We start from the raw sequence: 13,944 nt of genomic DNA on the forward strand, positions 1-13,944 counted from the left end.
GTGGCATTAGGTACAGATGGCTGAGGTTACTAGTGAAGAGATAGTAGAGCTTTAAAGAAAGCTTTAATTTGTATACTTACGTATATATAATAGGAATATTATTTAGAAGAAAATAAGTGGGAATAAAAAGGAAGATCCAGGAAAGCCAGAGAGTAATTCAGGTTTATAATTTGGTAAGGAGTTAAAACACTGCTCCTTCATAAGGGGAGAGACAACAGCAAGGTCACTTTAATGTTCAGGTGAGAACTTGAGGTAGTGCTTCGTGGGTGATGGGAGCTGTGGCAAGGTTGCACTTAGAGTTGTTAGAATAGTTTATTCTCTGTAAAATGACTAAACGATGTTCAAACTGGGGAGGGGAGAGTAGGAGCAGGGAGGGTGCTGACCAGATGCTCACTTGATGCCATGGTGCTCCTGAAGCAGTTACGTGTGCTTTGTTTACTTGGGGTGATGAGAGTGCTTCACCCTTTACCTCTTTACCCTTTTTATCCACACTGCGTAAGACTGCAAATAAAGCAGTGCAAGCTGGCAGGCTGGGGGGAAACAGGGGACAAAGCTCCATCTAGTGTATAAAATGAGACTTCTGGGAGCTAACGAAAGAAGAAATCCTGCAGAAGATAGCTGTTTGTAGTCCAGATGTGGGTTCTGTGGTCCTCGGTAGCTTGTGAATAGGATTGCAAGCACTTCGTGCAAACATTAATTGAGTAGCTTTGGTGTTCTGCAAGCAGATAGGCCTTTTGTAAAATTGTATTTCTATACCCCGACGTGTGAAGAGATTCAAATTGGATTTAATGATATTTGAAGTCGTCTGTGATATCGTTTCTAGGCAAAGTCAAGTACGTTCTTTCTATTAAGGTTAGGAGTTGCATGGCTAGACTATAACTGCCAAGGGAAGGAAGGCAAGGAGAAGAGATGCAGAAGTACAACAATGTATAAAGGTAATACTTTATAATGAAAAATATATTGTGACTCTTCCCGACTTGTACAATTGTAAATATCCAGTGAATTGTAGATAAAATGCCTTGTCCATTTATACTCATGTTACTGTCTGCTTTTAAAGACAAAACAAGAACAAGAGATCATCTTGTTTGTTCTGGACGTTGCTAAAAATAGTCTGGGTTTTTTTTTTCCTCCCTGAGTACTTGGAAAACCAATTGTAGTTCCTAAATGAGACTCTGCAGCAGCCTTTAAAAGGATGGGATAGATATCCTTGTATTAGATGCAGATTTGCAACTCGCCATCAGACAACTACTGAATTTATATTTAAATTGAGCAAATAGATGTACTGACTCTTCTGAACCAAGGAGTTAAAGAAACTGGGGGGAGGGGGGGTCACTTAGCTGTCAGCAGCTGCAGATTTGCCAGGCATTTGTTTTGTGGGAACATGCAGCTGCTATCAAGTCCAGACTAAGAGGGGTTAGCATGAGGCTTTTTAGGGACAGCAATATCCCATTGGCTGTAGGGCTCAAGCAATTCTAGAACTGTCCATAATTTCCAGGTAACTCAGTTGCAGGTTTATAAACCTCGTTGACTGATGCAATGTTGTGTAGTCCTCTGCTGTAGCCTAAAATAAGAGAAGGTGGGGATTGCTGCATGGTGTTGGTGGGTTCTCCCACAGGTACTTTGCCAAGGTCATGAGCGCTAAATACACCAGATTAAGCAAAACCCTGTAGCAAGAATTCATTATTAATTGTAGTCTTTGCAGGGTTTATTGGTTATAAACTAAGTGCCTGCCTTTGTTTTAATTTGTCCTAGTAACTAAGGCAGATGTGAACTTCATATCCAGCGAAGCATATTCTGGCACTTACCTCTGCTGGCATGATTCAGGAGTTTGCAGTAGCTGCACAACAAATATAGCTGTATCTTTGAATAGAACTAGCCATTCAAGTGCTGTGCTGCTGGCAATGCAGAAGAAATTAAGAAGGCCTAACAAAAAGCTTGTAAATAATTTTGTCTTGGCAGCTCTTTTTCAAAAGGAATTCAATGACTGCAGTGTGTTTGGAAAAGTAAGTAGCAGTATTAATGCAACAGGTCTGTCTGAGCATGTTACACAGATGTCGTGTCTTAGTTGCAGTGGGACTGGAAACCACAGTGTCTGCTGAATGGTTTTACTATAAACTTTTTCTAGGACTGCAGCTGTATTAATTTCCAGTAATGTATTTGGTTGCATAGTTGTTTCTGAGGATCTTTCCTGATGTCTCTTTTTAGGGGCAATGTAAGTCAGTTGCAGAATGGAAGGATGATACCAAAATGAAATTAAGGCAGTGTAACAGCAGGCTATGTTTATCAAGTTCTAAGGAATATTCCTGAATCGTCTCCTTCCCCTCTCCTTGGGGAACGGTTTCTGACTAGGAAGAAGGTACAGAATTTTTTTCCTTTTTAAAGAAGTAAAAATGATGGGGAATTGCTGCAGCAGTCCCTGCAGATGCCCATTCCCCAGTAGTTCAGCCATTCACAGACATCTTTAGCACTGATTTAAAGGCTGTGGTTCATCTGGATGTCATGAACTGAAAATAGAATTATGGTTGTTAGGCAGTGGATGAAGAGATCCTCTAGTCCACGCTTCCACTGCCTTTCCCCAGCTGTCTTGTACCTGCTGCAGAGCAAAGGCCAAGGTGAGACTGACATGACCTATAGCATGCACTTGAGGGCTGTAAGGATGCAGAAAGAATACCCATTTTGGGAAATCTCTGAGCTGTGGTTGGGAGTGGTTGGAGTTCGGGAGCTTGCTTAGGGAGGCCTCCTAATGTGCTTGACTTGTTCCTATCCCATTTCTGGTTGCTATTTAATGGGCTGCTCTGCTAGGAGACTTGGAGCTGGTCCTTAGAGAGGAAGAAGAGGTGCTGTGGGGCAGGGGACATCGTGCTGATTGTGATTCTAAATGAGGATGCTGCTGGATCCCCTGGCAGTATTATAGCTTTGGCTGATAGACTGCTGGCTCCTGCTTTCTCCAGGAGCCTTAATTTGAGATTACCTCACATCAGGGATTTTGCTGTTCACATTAAATAACCTACACAGAGGAGTTGAAGGCTATCTCTTCAATAGTTATGTGCAGTTTGGCACTGTTTCCAGTGAATGACCGTTGTTTTACTTGGCCTCAATTAGCATATGTAAACATCACTACTACTTTCTTACATGGACAGCTGGAGCTTTTCCCACCTTGCTGTCTGCGCTACGAATACCCAAGGCAGCAGGAGTGGTACATCTGTCCTGCGATTGCAAATTGCAATTGCAGTGTAAATATCCAAATGGTAAGTGAAGAAAATGTTGCTGAATGAAGGCTTTTTTTCCCCCTCAGTAGTTTAGCCTGTACAGTAAAATAATCCTCTTTGTCCCAGTAATTCTTCCAGAAATAGTCAAAAAATGTAGGACTATAAATAATGCTTAAAGTCTCTGAAACTAAGTTTGTTTAAAACGTGTGGACACTGAGGAATTGGTTTCTTCAGTCTAGAGCGTTTTGTTAGAATGAGAAGTTGCTAAACACACTCCCTGATCAGGTCCTGTAATGACTAGCTAGCCCTGTGGCTACACATTGAAGTGGGAGTTTATATAATGTCTGAACAAGGTGATTTTAATGCTAGAGTTCTCAAGTAATGTGTTAGGGCTTTTTCCTCTTGCATTTGCTGTAATGAGCAAGTCATACACACTGATATCATAGACCTGTCACAAGCATTGAAAATTCACCTTGTGGTTTTCATTATGAGTGTTGGGGGTTTCTAATCATTTAGGGCAAATCTTCCATAAACACTTTCTCTTTTTCTTCTGAAGATCCTGTTTGTTCAGCATACCAGAAGGAAGATGTCATCTGTGTGAGATGAGATTTCAGGCTGCCCTCTGCGTTCTTTGGAAAGAATTAACTAGCACATTGACAAGCAGGGTCAGTAAGCAGAAAATCAGGGATGAGCAGAGGGATTCAGACTGGGAATGACTGAGTTCCTGCAGACCTTGAGAAGCCTGCTGGGTTTTCAGCTTGGAGAGTTTCTGAGCAGGTGAACAAGGTGTACAAACTGTGAGCACGTCTGAGCTTTATTTTCTGTGGGTCTTTTGGATAAACTTGTAAGCCAACTGTGACAGTGAGATTGATATGTCACTGTCTAAATTTAGATGCAGTGAGAAAGGAATGTGAAGTCAAATTTGGGGTCTATGTAATTAAAAAATATCAAAAAGTGTGCTGGTGTACTTTATCTTCCCTCTTGGCGACATTGTTATCTTCTCTATTTACCCAGATAAAAGCAAGTAAATTCTGCATTGAGAAATCAAGAACTACAAAGGTTATTAATGGAGTGTTATCTCCTCACTTTTTATTTTATCACTTTTTGGTTGTTGAAGCTATCTGGCTTTTTGTTGTAGAATGTTTTGTGAATGCATGCAGAGCTCTTTAGAGAGGTAAGTACAGATAAAAAGCAAGCAGCATCTGAAATAGCTCAAAAAGTCTTTAGCAAGGTGACTATTGCCTCTTTCAAGTGAAAGGTAAATCTGCTTTTTAATTGTACTTTTTTCTTTTTCCCGTAGTATCTTTTTTACATTTGCGATGGCTCCAAAAGTTCGAGAAAGTGATAGGACAAGAAGGGACTGGTTTTGAACTAAACAAGGGGGAATTTAGATTGGATGTCAGAAGAAATTTTTTACTGGGAAGATGGTGAGATGCTGGCACAGGATGCTTGAGGAAGCTGTGGATGGTGTGCAGGGCTGAGCTGGTTGGAGCCCTGGGCACCCTGAGCTGGTGCCTGATAATAGGGGTTGGCTGTCCTGCCTGCAGTGGGGGTTTTTAAGGTCCCTTCCAAACCTAGGTGCAGTTTCACCAAAGTGAACTTTGGATATGCAGTTATCCCCCAGAAAGCAGGTTGTCTTGCATCTATCTGTTCCCTTTTGGTGATAAAGATCCTCAGAAAACTGTGCTCTTGCCCACCCACCCCTCTGATGGCATTATTGCCCTAATCACACTCCTCCTAATTAATGAATGGGATAAGTGCTTTCAACATCAGTGCATATCTTCTGCTCCCAGGGGTGGGTGTGAGGGCAGTGCAGGCCCCAGCTCCATGGCATGACCCCACAGCACTGCTGGGCTTTTCCTTCAGCTTCCCACAGGCCTCAGTGGGGTGCATCTGTTCCTTGCCCCAGGTCTGTAGTCAATATTGTTTGTGCAATACTCAACTCAAGAGTGCCTGGGCTGCCTGGAGCCCACTGGGGCCATCTGAAGCATCTCCTCAATAAGGTGCTTGGTTGCAAGGTTTGGTGTTACCAGGGCCTTAGGTCTGCCTGGTTCCTCACTCTGGTGTTCCCAAGCTGTATGTACTGAAAGCTGTGTCCCCTAGTAAACAGGCATTCGAGCAGATCAACTCATGGCATTTTATTAAGTCAACACTCACATGAAAGCCACCTCCAGAGCTTAATAATTATTTACCGAGCAGTGCTGGGTCATGAGAGAGGTTTTCATTAAGTTCAGAAAGCATTATGTTCAGCAGCTTGTGAAGGTGTGTTTTGAAAGCAGGAAGAAAAATGGAAAACTACTAAGTGGTGTGCAGCTACTTAAAAAGGCAGAGGGTTAAATTGTCTGTGATTGTGGGCGTTCATTTATTTATTAGTGCAAAAATAAGTGCATCTGCTAAACTTAATTCTGTGTGTAACTCAGCCACGAGCTCCTGGTCACAGACCTGCATGGAGGACAGTTGAGGGCTTCACCGCTTTCCCTCTCTGGACTGACTACATGGAGGTGGGAATGTGTTGGTGGACGGGGCCGGGATGAGCATGGTCCAACAGCACTGGAGGGAGAGAAAAATATTGGTCTTGGTGATGGAGCAAAAGCAGGCAGTGTGTCTCTTCACACGTGTAACCTTCAAATCCAGAAACCTTTAATAAAGAGGGCTGAAACATAGTTGTTGCTTTATTGTAAAGGCTGATAAAGGCCTCTGTGCTGTTTGTGTAGTTGTCAGGCTTACTGCTCTGACCTTGACAACAAAGGACATAAAAAGAGTACCAACTTTTTTTTTTTTTGCATTGATACGTTAATTCAGTGCCAGCCAATTGGCTTTCTGAATGAAATGTCACTGTAACTCACAATCAATTATTAAAATGTAGCAGTGAAGTACAAAGTGCTACAGGGAAAATGCTGTGGTACTTTTCCTGTCACTAGAGTCCCTTGTGTTGGCTGAAGATGGAGGAAATGAGACTTTTTTGTTAATTTACTCCCCCTTGTGTTAATTTTGATTCTGTTCTCATATGATATCCTTCTGATTTATGTTACTTCTGTGGCAGATGATGCTGACTGACAGGTTAGGTTACGTGCTGCTTAGTACATATATAATACTAACAGTTGTGTCCTGAGGTGTTTACTGCTAGAGGGACTGCAGATGGCATCTGTATAGATAAACCTAGGATTGGGAGAAATGATAGCACTTATTGAACAGAAGGAGTGTTGGAAGGGGAGCTGCATTAGTTGCTTCTGGCTGTGTCTTCCGTAGCTCAGGCTGGGTGTTTGAATTGTGTTGGGAAGCTTTCATCTGCTTGCTTGAAGGATCAGCCCAATCTTAGGCTGATGTCAGATACTTCAGCGTGGATGCCTTACTTTTCTTTGTAAATAATGATGAATGGAGGAAGGATAGGGCATTAAATGTGTTTAAATTGCATACTGTTTCTGCTCTGATCTCTGAGAGCTGCTGCAGCTCCATGGGTTTATGAAGGTGCTAAATCTTCTGCTTTTCTTGGCTGATTTTGGAGATGAGAAGTCATTAAAAAAAGTCAGATCTGGGTGTATTTCATGGTGCCTTCAGAATGTCTTCTACTGAGTGTCACCTTATCTGACACATAGGTCAGCTGTGCACACGCTCAGCTGAAACATTTCAGGTATTCATTTGTCAGATCCTGTCTGGAGTAAAATATCCCATGCCATTGCTAGAATACAAGAGAGTGATGGGAAAACAGGTGTGTCAGTTAATTTGTTTTAATAAGAATAAGTTGTGTGTTTGAGTAAAAGCTGTGTGTTTGAGTAGTCAGCATACATTTTTAACTGTTGTAATGCTTTATTCCAACATAAGGGTTTTAGGCAGACAGAATTCTGGTTCCAGATTTCTTAACAAGTATGTGGCTAGTGCAAAATGTTGTGTGTAAACCAGACGAGTAATTCATGTAAACTAGAGAACTCATTTGTTCCCTATATAAGGATCTGAAAACAAAACTGACTTAACAGGAGACTAGCTTGGCTTGTTGTCCACAAAGACAGAAATCAAGTATGCAGTACCTATCTGGAAAGATAAATTAGGCTTTACAATGTATGGTCTCTTTAATTACTTGAGTTGATAGCAATTAAACTTGATTTTAATCTGGCCAATTGAGTTTTATTATGCAACAAGTATCTGCATTATAATATATGCATACAGTAACGAACATTTCCCAGGCATCTATGCAAAGGATATGTAATTTAGATTTGTTAAAATGTTATCACTTAATGATTAATTGACTTGGTATATGACATTCATAGCTAATAACTCTGCCTGTATTACACTATGCTTATTATGGTGCTAATGGATAACTGGTTTAATCATACGTCAATTAAAAGGATGAGTTGGTTTCATTTATTGCAATTAAATGATATCCATAGACTTGTGTTTGCAGGAAGTATCTCAATCACATCGGGTATCAATTGCCCGTGTGGGTTCTGCTGCTGACTGTGTGATGCCCAACTGAGTCAGTTCACGTATGAGAGAGAGCTCTGAATCCTCGTGTCTGGGCTCTGGATCGTACTGTGGTGTTATCTCTCCTTGCTCAGTATTGATCCACACATGTGTCAGAGCTTAAAGGTCAAGCAGCTTTCAAAGTAGGAGCTTTTCAGTGCACACTTGACTAAGCCTTTGACATCAGTCTTGAATTTTGGTTTATGAAAACTGATTTTCTGACAAAGCTTTTCCTATTTGCTATCCAAAGAGTACATGGTGATGAAACCCCAACCTCCTTCCATTCAGTTGATGCATCATGCAGCTGAGAGGAGTGGATGGAGTGGGGAATGAAGGCTGAGTGTTGTGTGGGACAGGCTTAGAGTATGGAATACCAAGGGGAAATTTCAAACACTTGTGTTTCCATGTTTCTCTGTGCTGCTCTTGCTGAACTGCAGCAAGCAGAAGGAAAGCTGTGTCCTGCGCAGACCAAGAGCTTCCTAAGGAGATAAATAATGGGAAATCTGAACAGCAGGAGTTGCTCTGTTTGTCCATCTTCCTCATGAACTGAGCATTCTGTCTGGCAGGCAGTGCCTGTTGGCAGCACAGGGCAATTCATGTCTGGAACAGCTCGATTGCTCTCTGTACCACGCAGCATCACCATGCACTCGTAACGGAGTGATGTGCCTGCTGAGCTTGCTACATTCTTAAGCTACATTGGTTTTTCTGGCTTCTGCTTTGCACTAAGGCTGAACAGGACGTTCCGTAATCTCACAAGCTTGCTTTTCCCCCCTCAGCTGGCCTCAAGATCTGGTGGTTTGGATGGAAGATCCGTCTCTTCTTCATCTGGACAGTGTCCGCTCTTATTGTGATGCAATTGTTAAAGAGTACACTGCTTGTTCCTGTGTTACCTAGTTAATGACACCCACACTTTTATTTTCCCAGTGAATAATTAGAATATTGAGCAGAATTGCAAAAGTAGAACCTGGAAAAGTGTTTATCTTTTGGGGACGAATTTGTCAGAACAGTGTCTTCTGGGATTTTATTTTATTTTTTCTTTTAAAGACAGTTGTTACAGACTTTTGTTCATTATTTTGAATCAGCAGTGGATCCCTGAATCACCTGCAGAAAGTTGTAGAGATGATTGCGGAGCACAGTAACCATGTGAGGGAGGCAAGGCTCCTGACAGGGACTGATGGAAATGCAGTAGAAATCCCTCATGTTCTCTAAAATTTTAGATACGAGAAGGATCTGCTGAGATGGTTTTTAGTACTCTGGGCTTTGTTAGGCAGAGAAGCAGTTCAGAACAAAAGATGTTGGAAGGATCTGCAGCATTAGGTGTCCATAAAAAATGCCAATAGTACACTAATGAGAAGCCTGCTTAAACTGAGACAAAAGAAGCTTTTCTTTAACATGAGGAATGAGTCCTTTCTTTAAAGTAGCATTTCAGCACCTTTTTTTGGCGCTTAACTATAGCAGTGGACCATTAAAATGAAGTGTGTGAGGAAAACCATTGGGGAGCTGGGAGGAAATGTTAGCACTTCAGTTACACGTTTATAATCCGTAAATATACCCATACTGGGGTGCAGGCACAGTGTTTGGTTTTTTTACTGGTTGAGTGTATGTGATCAGAATGATTTGGAGACCTTTTTGGAGCTCTGTAACTCTCCTAGTTGGGGAGATGCATGTTTCCAAGCTCGATAGAGACTCTGAGTGGCTCAAGTGTGCACTGAGACGCGGAGCAGCCAGGAAACCAGCTGCAAGGTTCTGATGGGAGAATGCTCTGTATTAATTGGGAAGGTGGTGTTTTTGCAAGTATCACAGTCATTGACTTGTCTTGAGCAGCTAATTAGTGCGATTATTCCACAGCTGCATTAGTTTCACCACAAAGGTTTTTTCTTGTTTTATCAAAAGGATCAGTGTCTCTGTGAATGTTTCAACCTGACAGGTCTTAAATAGTGAGGCTGTCTCCTCCCTCCACTCCCTCCCTGCCCCCAGAATTTGTGCTCTGGAAGAGCAGAGTTTGATCTCTGGTGAGAGTAAGCACGGACTCTCCTTTTGCATTTTCACTATGAACACAACACTGATCCTAAACAAACCACATAAGCTTCCAGCAGTGTTCCTGTAGGCCAGGCTCTTGGTGGCTGTGGTCCTGAGACAAGAGCTGGAGGGATGCTGGGCTTTGAGCTGCCCCAGCAGCATTGTGCAGGTAGCACTGAAACTCAGGAGCCAGAGGTAGGGTTTCCCTACTGGCTTCCCAGGCACACTGTGTATCTGTTTGGTCCACAGAGTCATGGATTCATAGCTGCTTCTGAGTCCTTAAAGGATGTGTAGCCTGGTGTTTTCCTGACTTAAGAGTTCCACTTTATAGAAATACCTTATAAATGGAGTCTTACTTCTGAGGGTGAACAAAATGATTGGGTGTTTCAGATGTCCCTGCATTTACAGTGAAGTAAGCATGTGTTGCCTGGTGTCAATGGCTCTTGAACATTGCAGGTTAGCAGGGTGTTAACCCAGCTGGTCAGCAGGCTTTGGGAAGGGTGGCTGCTTTCATGGAAGAAGCAGACTTATTTATTCAGTTCTGGACAATTAGACCTGGAGTATTGTCTAAACCCATCAATGAACAAAATACATTCTTCGCGTACTTATTTAAACAAATTGTGAATATGAGTGCCTGTTGCTACCTATAAAAACATTTGAAAAACCTTTGTTTTTCTCATGGTTGGATACTTTAAAACTTGAAATAAGAAGGCATGTTTTCAGCTGGATGTTGGTGTTTAGGAGTGGTTGGTTGCAGTCAAGTTAAGGCAGCACAATGCGGCTGCTAAGTACCCGCAGTAGGTCAGCCACGCTCCCGTCTTAGTGCGGCATTTCCGTTCGGATTCTGCTCTGTGGTTCTGCAAACCCTGAGCCTGGGAGCGATGGAGCCACTGGTAGAAGCTGAGCTGTGTCTCTCTGCTCTTCCTGCAGCAATTCTGAGCATCCTGGCGCTTCCAAGCCTCCCTTAAGCTCCTCCAGCATGACCTCACGAATCCTGCTACGGCAGCAGCTCATGCGTGAGCAGATGCAGGAGCAGGAGCGTCGGGAGCAGCAGCAGAAGCAGCAAGCAGCCCAGTTCATGCAACAGAGAGTTCCTGTCAGCCAGACACCTGCCATCAACGTCAGCGTGCCCACCAGCCTGCCCCCTGCCACGCAGGTACCCATGGAGGTCCTCAAGGTACGTTGGGTCCCTGCACCCTGCTCTCGCTCGCTGAAATGTGCTTTATGTAATAGGGATGTGGGGGGAGGTACTTTCAGTACCAAAATATTGCAAATAAGCTTCTCTTTGGCTTGATTTGCAGCTTGGTTTGGTGTCCTGATGTTCAAGATATTCAAGATTGAAAGTCTTGTTAGTTTGTGGCCTTTTTTTCTTCAAACTTCAAGTTCTTAAGGAGGAGGGTTTGTTACAAAACTCCAGTTTCTGTTGTTTTCCCATTGGAAGCCATTGCCTGCTCTTTCTGGCACTGAGTGATTTTCAAAAGGAATAAATTTTTAAATAAATATTTAAATCCATACTTCACTTTTAAAAAAATAATAAAGAATACATACATATACTTTTGAAAATTAAATCAAAACTCATTGCAAAAAAGAAGCTCCTCAGAAAGCCTTAATCTGAAATACGGTGAGTCTCCAGCCCCTTGCAGCAAGCCTTTGTAATCCTTTTTTGCTTAAATGACTTGTTTGCTGTTAGTAGCTCTGGGTTCCTTGTCCTACTGGAAGCTGTAGGAGCTTGTTAGTATCTCCCTGTCAAAGGGGATGTAGCTTGCTAATTACTCGAGGGAAAACTTGAACAATTAGAAGAAAAGAGATAATTTCACGCGCAGAGTAAGTCCGCTTAGCACTGTGAAAACATCTTAGGAAAAGAGGGTAAAAAGTGGTGGAAAAATATGATGGCATATCTTGTGAGAGTAAAATGTTCATTTGTTTTGCAAAGTTATCTATTTGCTTTGCATTGTTGCTCTATCTTTTTATTACAGTTTGGGATTTAGTAAATTTTTTTAAGTCAATAAACATATTCTTACCCGATAATTTAATTGGGTTCAGTGCATTCTTGTATTTTGCCCATCGCTGTTCTATATCCATTGTATGTATTTGAAGATTTAAGCTTAAAACAGAATTTCAGGCTCAGTGTTTCAAGGTGGTCTCAAAATGTAGGTTTTTCTTCCTTTTCTAAATCTCTTTGAAAGCTTGTAGGAATGCCTTTACTTCCTGATGATACTGTATCGTTTAAGGAGGGTGTGTAATGTCTTGAAGTCTTAGCAGTCATTTACATTGTCATTCTATTGCTACCTCTTTACATGAAGCAGAAGGGGAAGGATGGGAAGGATCCAGACCAGAATCCTTGTCTTTTGGGGTCCTAGAGGAAGCATCTGTCCCCATTTCTTCCACTTGGCAGGAGGGAAGGTACCTCTTGGGCACTCTCCTTGGGCCCAAAAGGCAACGTGTTTGACCTCAAAGAAAGGAAAAACTAGGAAGTGTATGTTTACTTGGTTTGTAAATTGAAAGTAATGCCTTGCGACAAATTCTTTTTTGAAACAGAAAATTGCATATTGAAGTAGTGGTTGGGGATATGTGAGCTACCTGATGGAATAAAACAGGCTCTGACTCCCTGTCACCTGCATTTACATAGGTAACAGGCAACATGAGCAAAACCACGTCCTCGTGGTCTCTTGCTGTGCACAAGAGAAGAGAGACTGCTTTGCTGCTTGGCTCAAAAGTTGTGCCTAACAGTAGATGGAGATCTCCTTGGTGCCGGTAGGCTGCTGGCCAGCTCTGCCTGGAGTATGCTGTGCTGCTGACATCACTTCCCTGGAGCTGCTTTTTACACTTCAGTTGTTTTTAGCTGTAGACGAATTATCTGTATGAGCCTAACAGCATTTTTAATTAGATGAATAGGGAACTACATGTGGTAATTTTATTATCCAGATGGTCTGGATTTAGTGACCCTAAAGAATTGAGAGAGTGTAAAAATGCCCTTTTTGTCTTTCAGAAACGTTAATCTGCAAGGCACTTTTCTTTGAGAGAGCTTTCTGAATGTTACTTCACAGGCAAATAGCACCAAAAGTAGCCGCTGTTTTATGTGGATGGTTCTGGTGATTTTTATAGAACTCAAATCATGTTAAAAGCCCTAACCAAACAGACAAACCAATGTGCTGAATTTCCTGTTTGTATTTGTAATTACACGGTGTGACTTGCCCTGTCTCCCATATCTCCCAGTATTAGGGGAATAGCACTTGCGCGTCTGAGGATGGTAGTTTGGGATGACTAGCTTAAAAAGAAGCTGAAATTGTTGATGAGCTTGCATTTTGTATTTTCAAGATGCTTAAGATGTCATCTAAAACAGCACAGAAAGAAAGAGCAATACATATTAATCTATGTCACATTCCATAGGAATCTCCACGTTACATAATGTGGTCATTACCTTCAAGGGTATATGAATAAATAGGATTTTATTTTCTTGAGTAATGACTTCTTGTTGCATCATTTCTCTGCTAAGTAATGTAGCTTGGCAAGGTAGGAAATGACCCGTTGGAATTTAAATTTCATGTTGCTTTGTAAAGCCCAATTATGAGATGGACTAGGAATAGATCTAATTCATTTGAAATAACATCTCTTTTAATAGAAGGAGGAGGGTTCGTTAGGGCTTTCAGATGTCCTTTTTCAACACTGATGTCAGTTTCACAGGCATAAAAGCTGATTTATCCTTAAGCACCTTCCTCATCCATCTCCTACTCTAGTGGTTGAGGACTGATGCTGCAGAGAAATGTCACAAAAGGTTCTCTGCTTCTGCTCTGCTTCTGGTCTTCCTTTTTGAAGGAAGGCATTTTTTCACCTGTAGTCCTAGCAGCTGACGCTTACATATGGGGAGCATCTGCTGTTGCATTCTGATGGTAGCCTTAATGCTCCTTTCTCAATCATTCCCCCTCCCCTTTCCCTATGAGCAGCTTATTCTAAAAGGAGTGATCTGCCTGCTGAGTCACTGGCATACAATGCCATGTAATATGCTGGGTACTTGGAACATCTATCTGTCACAGAGGACCCTGCTTAAGATTCCTTCGGACTATGCTGCCTAGGTGGGTTTATTCATGGTAGATGTTAATTGTTCCTTTGGTGCTAAAAGTACAGCTCTTTACTGCTGTGTGTTCATTGTGGCTTGTTTTCCTTTAACATCTTTTCACATGTTAGAACCAAATGCTCTTTGTCGTGTTTCTGTTCTTGCTTTATCATTCCAAGAGTGCTTGCCCTTTGTAGGGCAGTG

The 13,944-nt window shown here is 42.0% G+C and overlaps 1 protein-coding gene across 4 annotated transcripts in view; it reads left to right on the forward strand.

Annotated features, from left to right (window-relative positions):
- The window catches only part of MITF (melanocyte inducing transcription factor), an 82,996-nt gene that overhangs the window by 37,638 nt on the left and 31,414 nt on the right, over positions 1-13,944 (forward strand). For all 4 annotated transcript variants that reach the window (XM_065749561.1, XM_065749562.1, XM_065749563.1 and 1 more), the window contains exon 2: positions 10,617-10,863. In XM_065749561.1, coding sequence (XP_065605633.1) covers positions 10,617-10,863 — 247 coding nt within the window. The remainder of the gene's footprint in view (positions 1-10,616; positions 10,864-13,944) is intronic.

The sequence above is a fragment of the Cyrtonyx montezumae genome, unplaced genomic scaffold, assembly GCF_038088225.1.
Source record: "Cyrtonyx montezumae isolate F1298 unplaced genomic scaffold, pur_monq_1.0 scaffold_6, whole genome shotgun sequence".
NCBI lineage: Eukaryota > Metazoa > Chordata > Aves > Galliformes > Odontophoridae > Cyrtonyx > Cyrtonyx montezumae.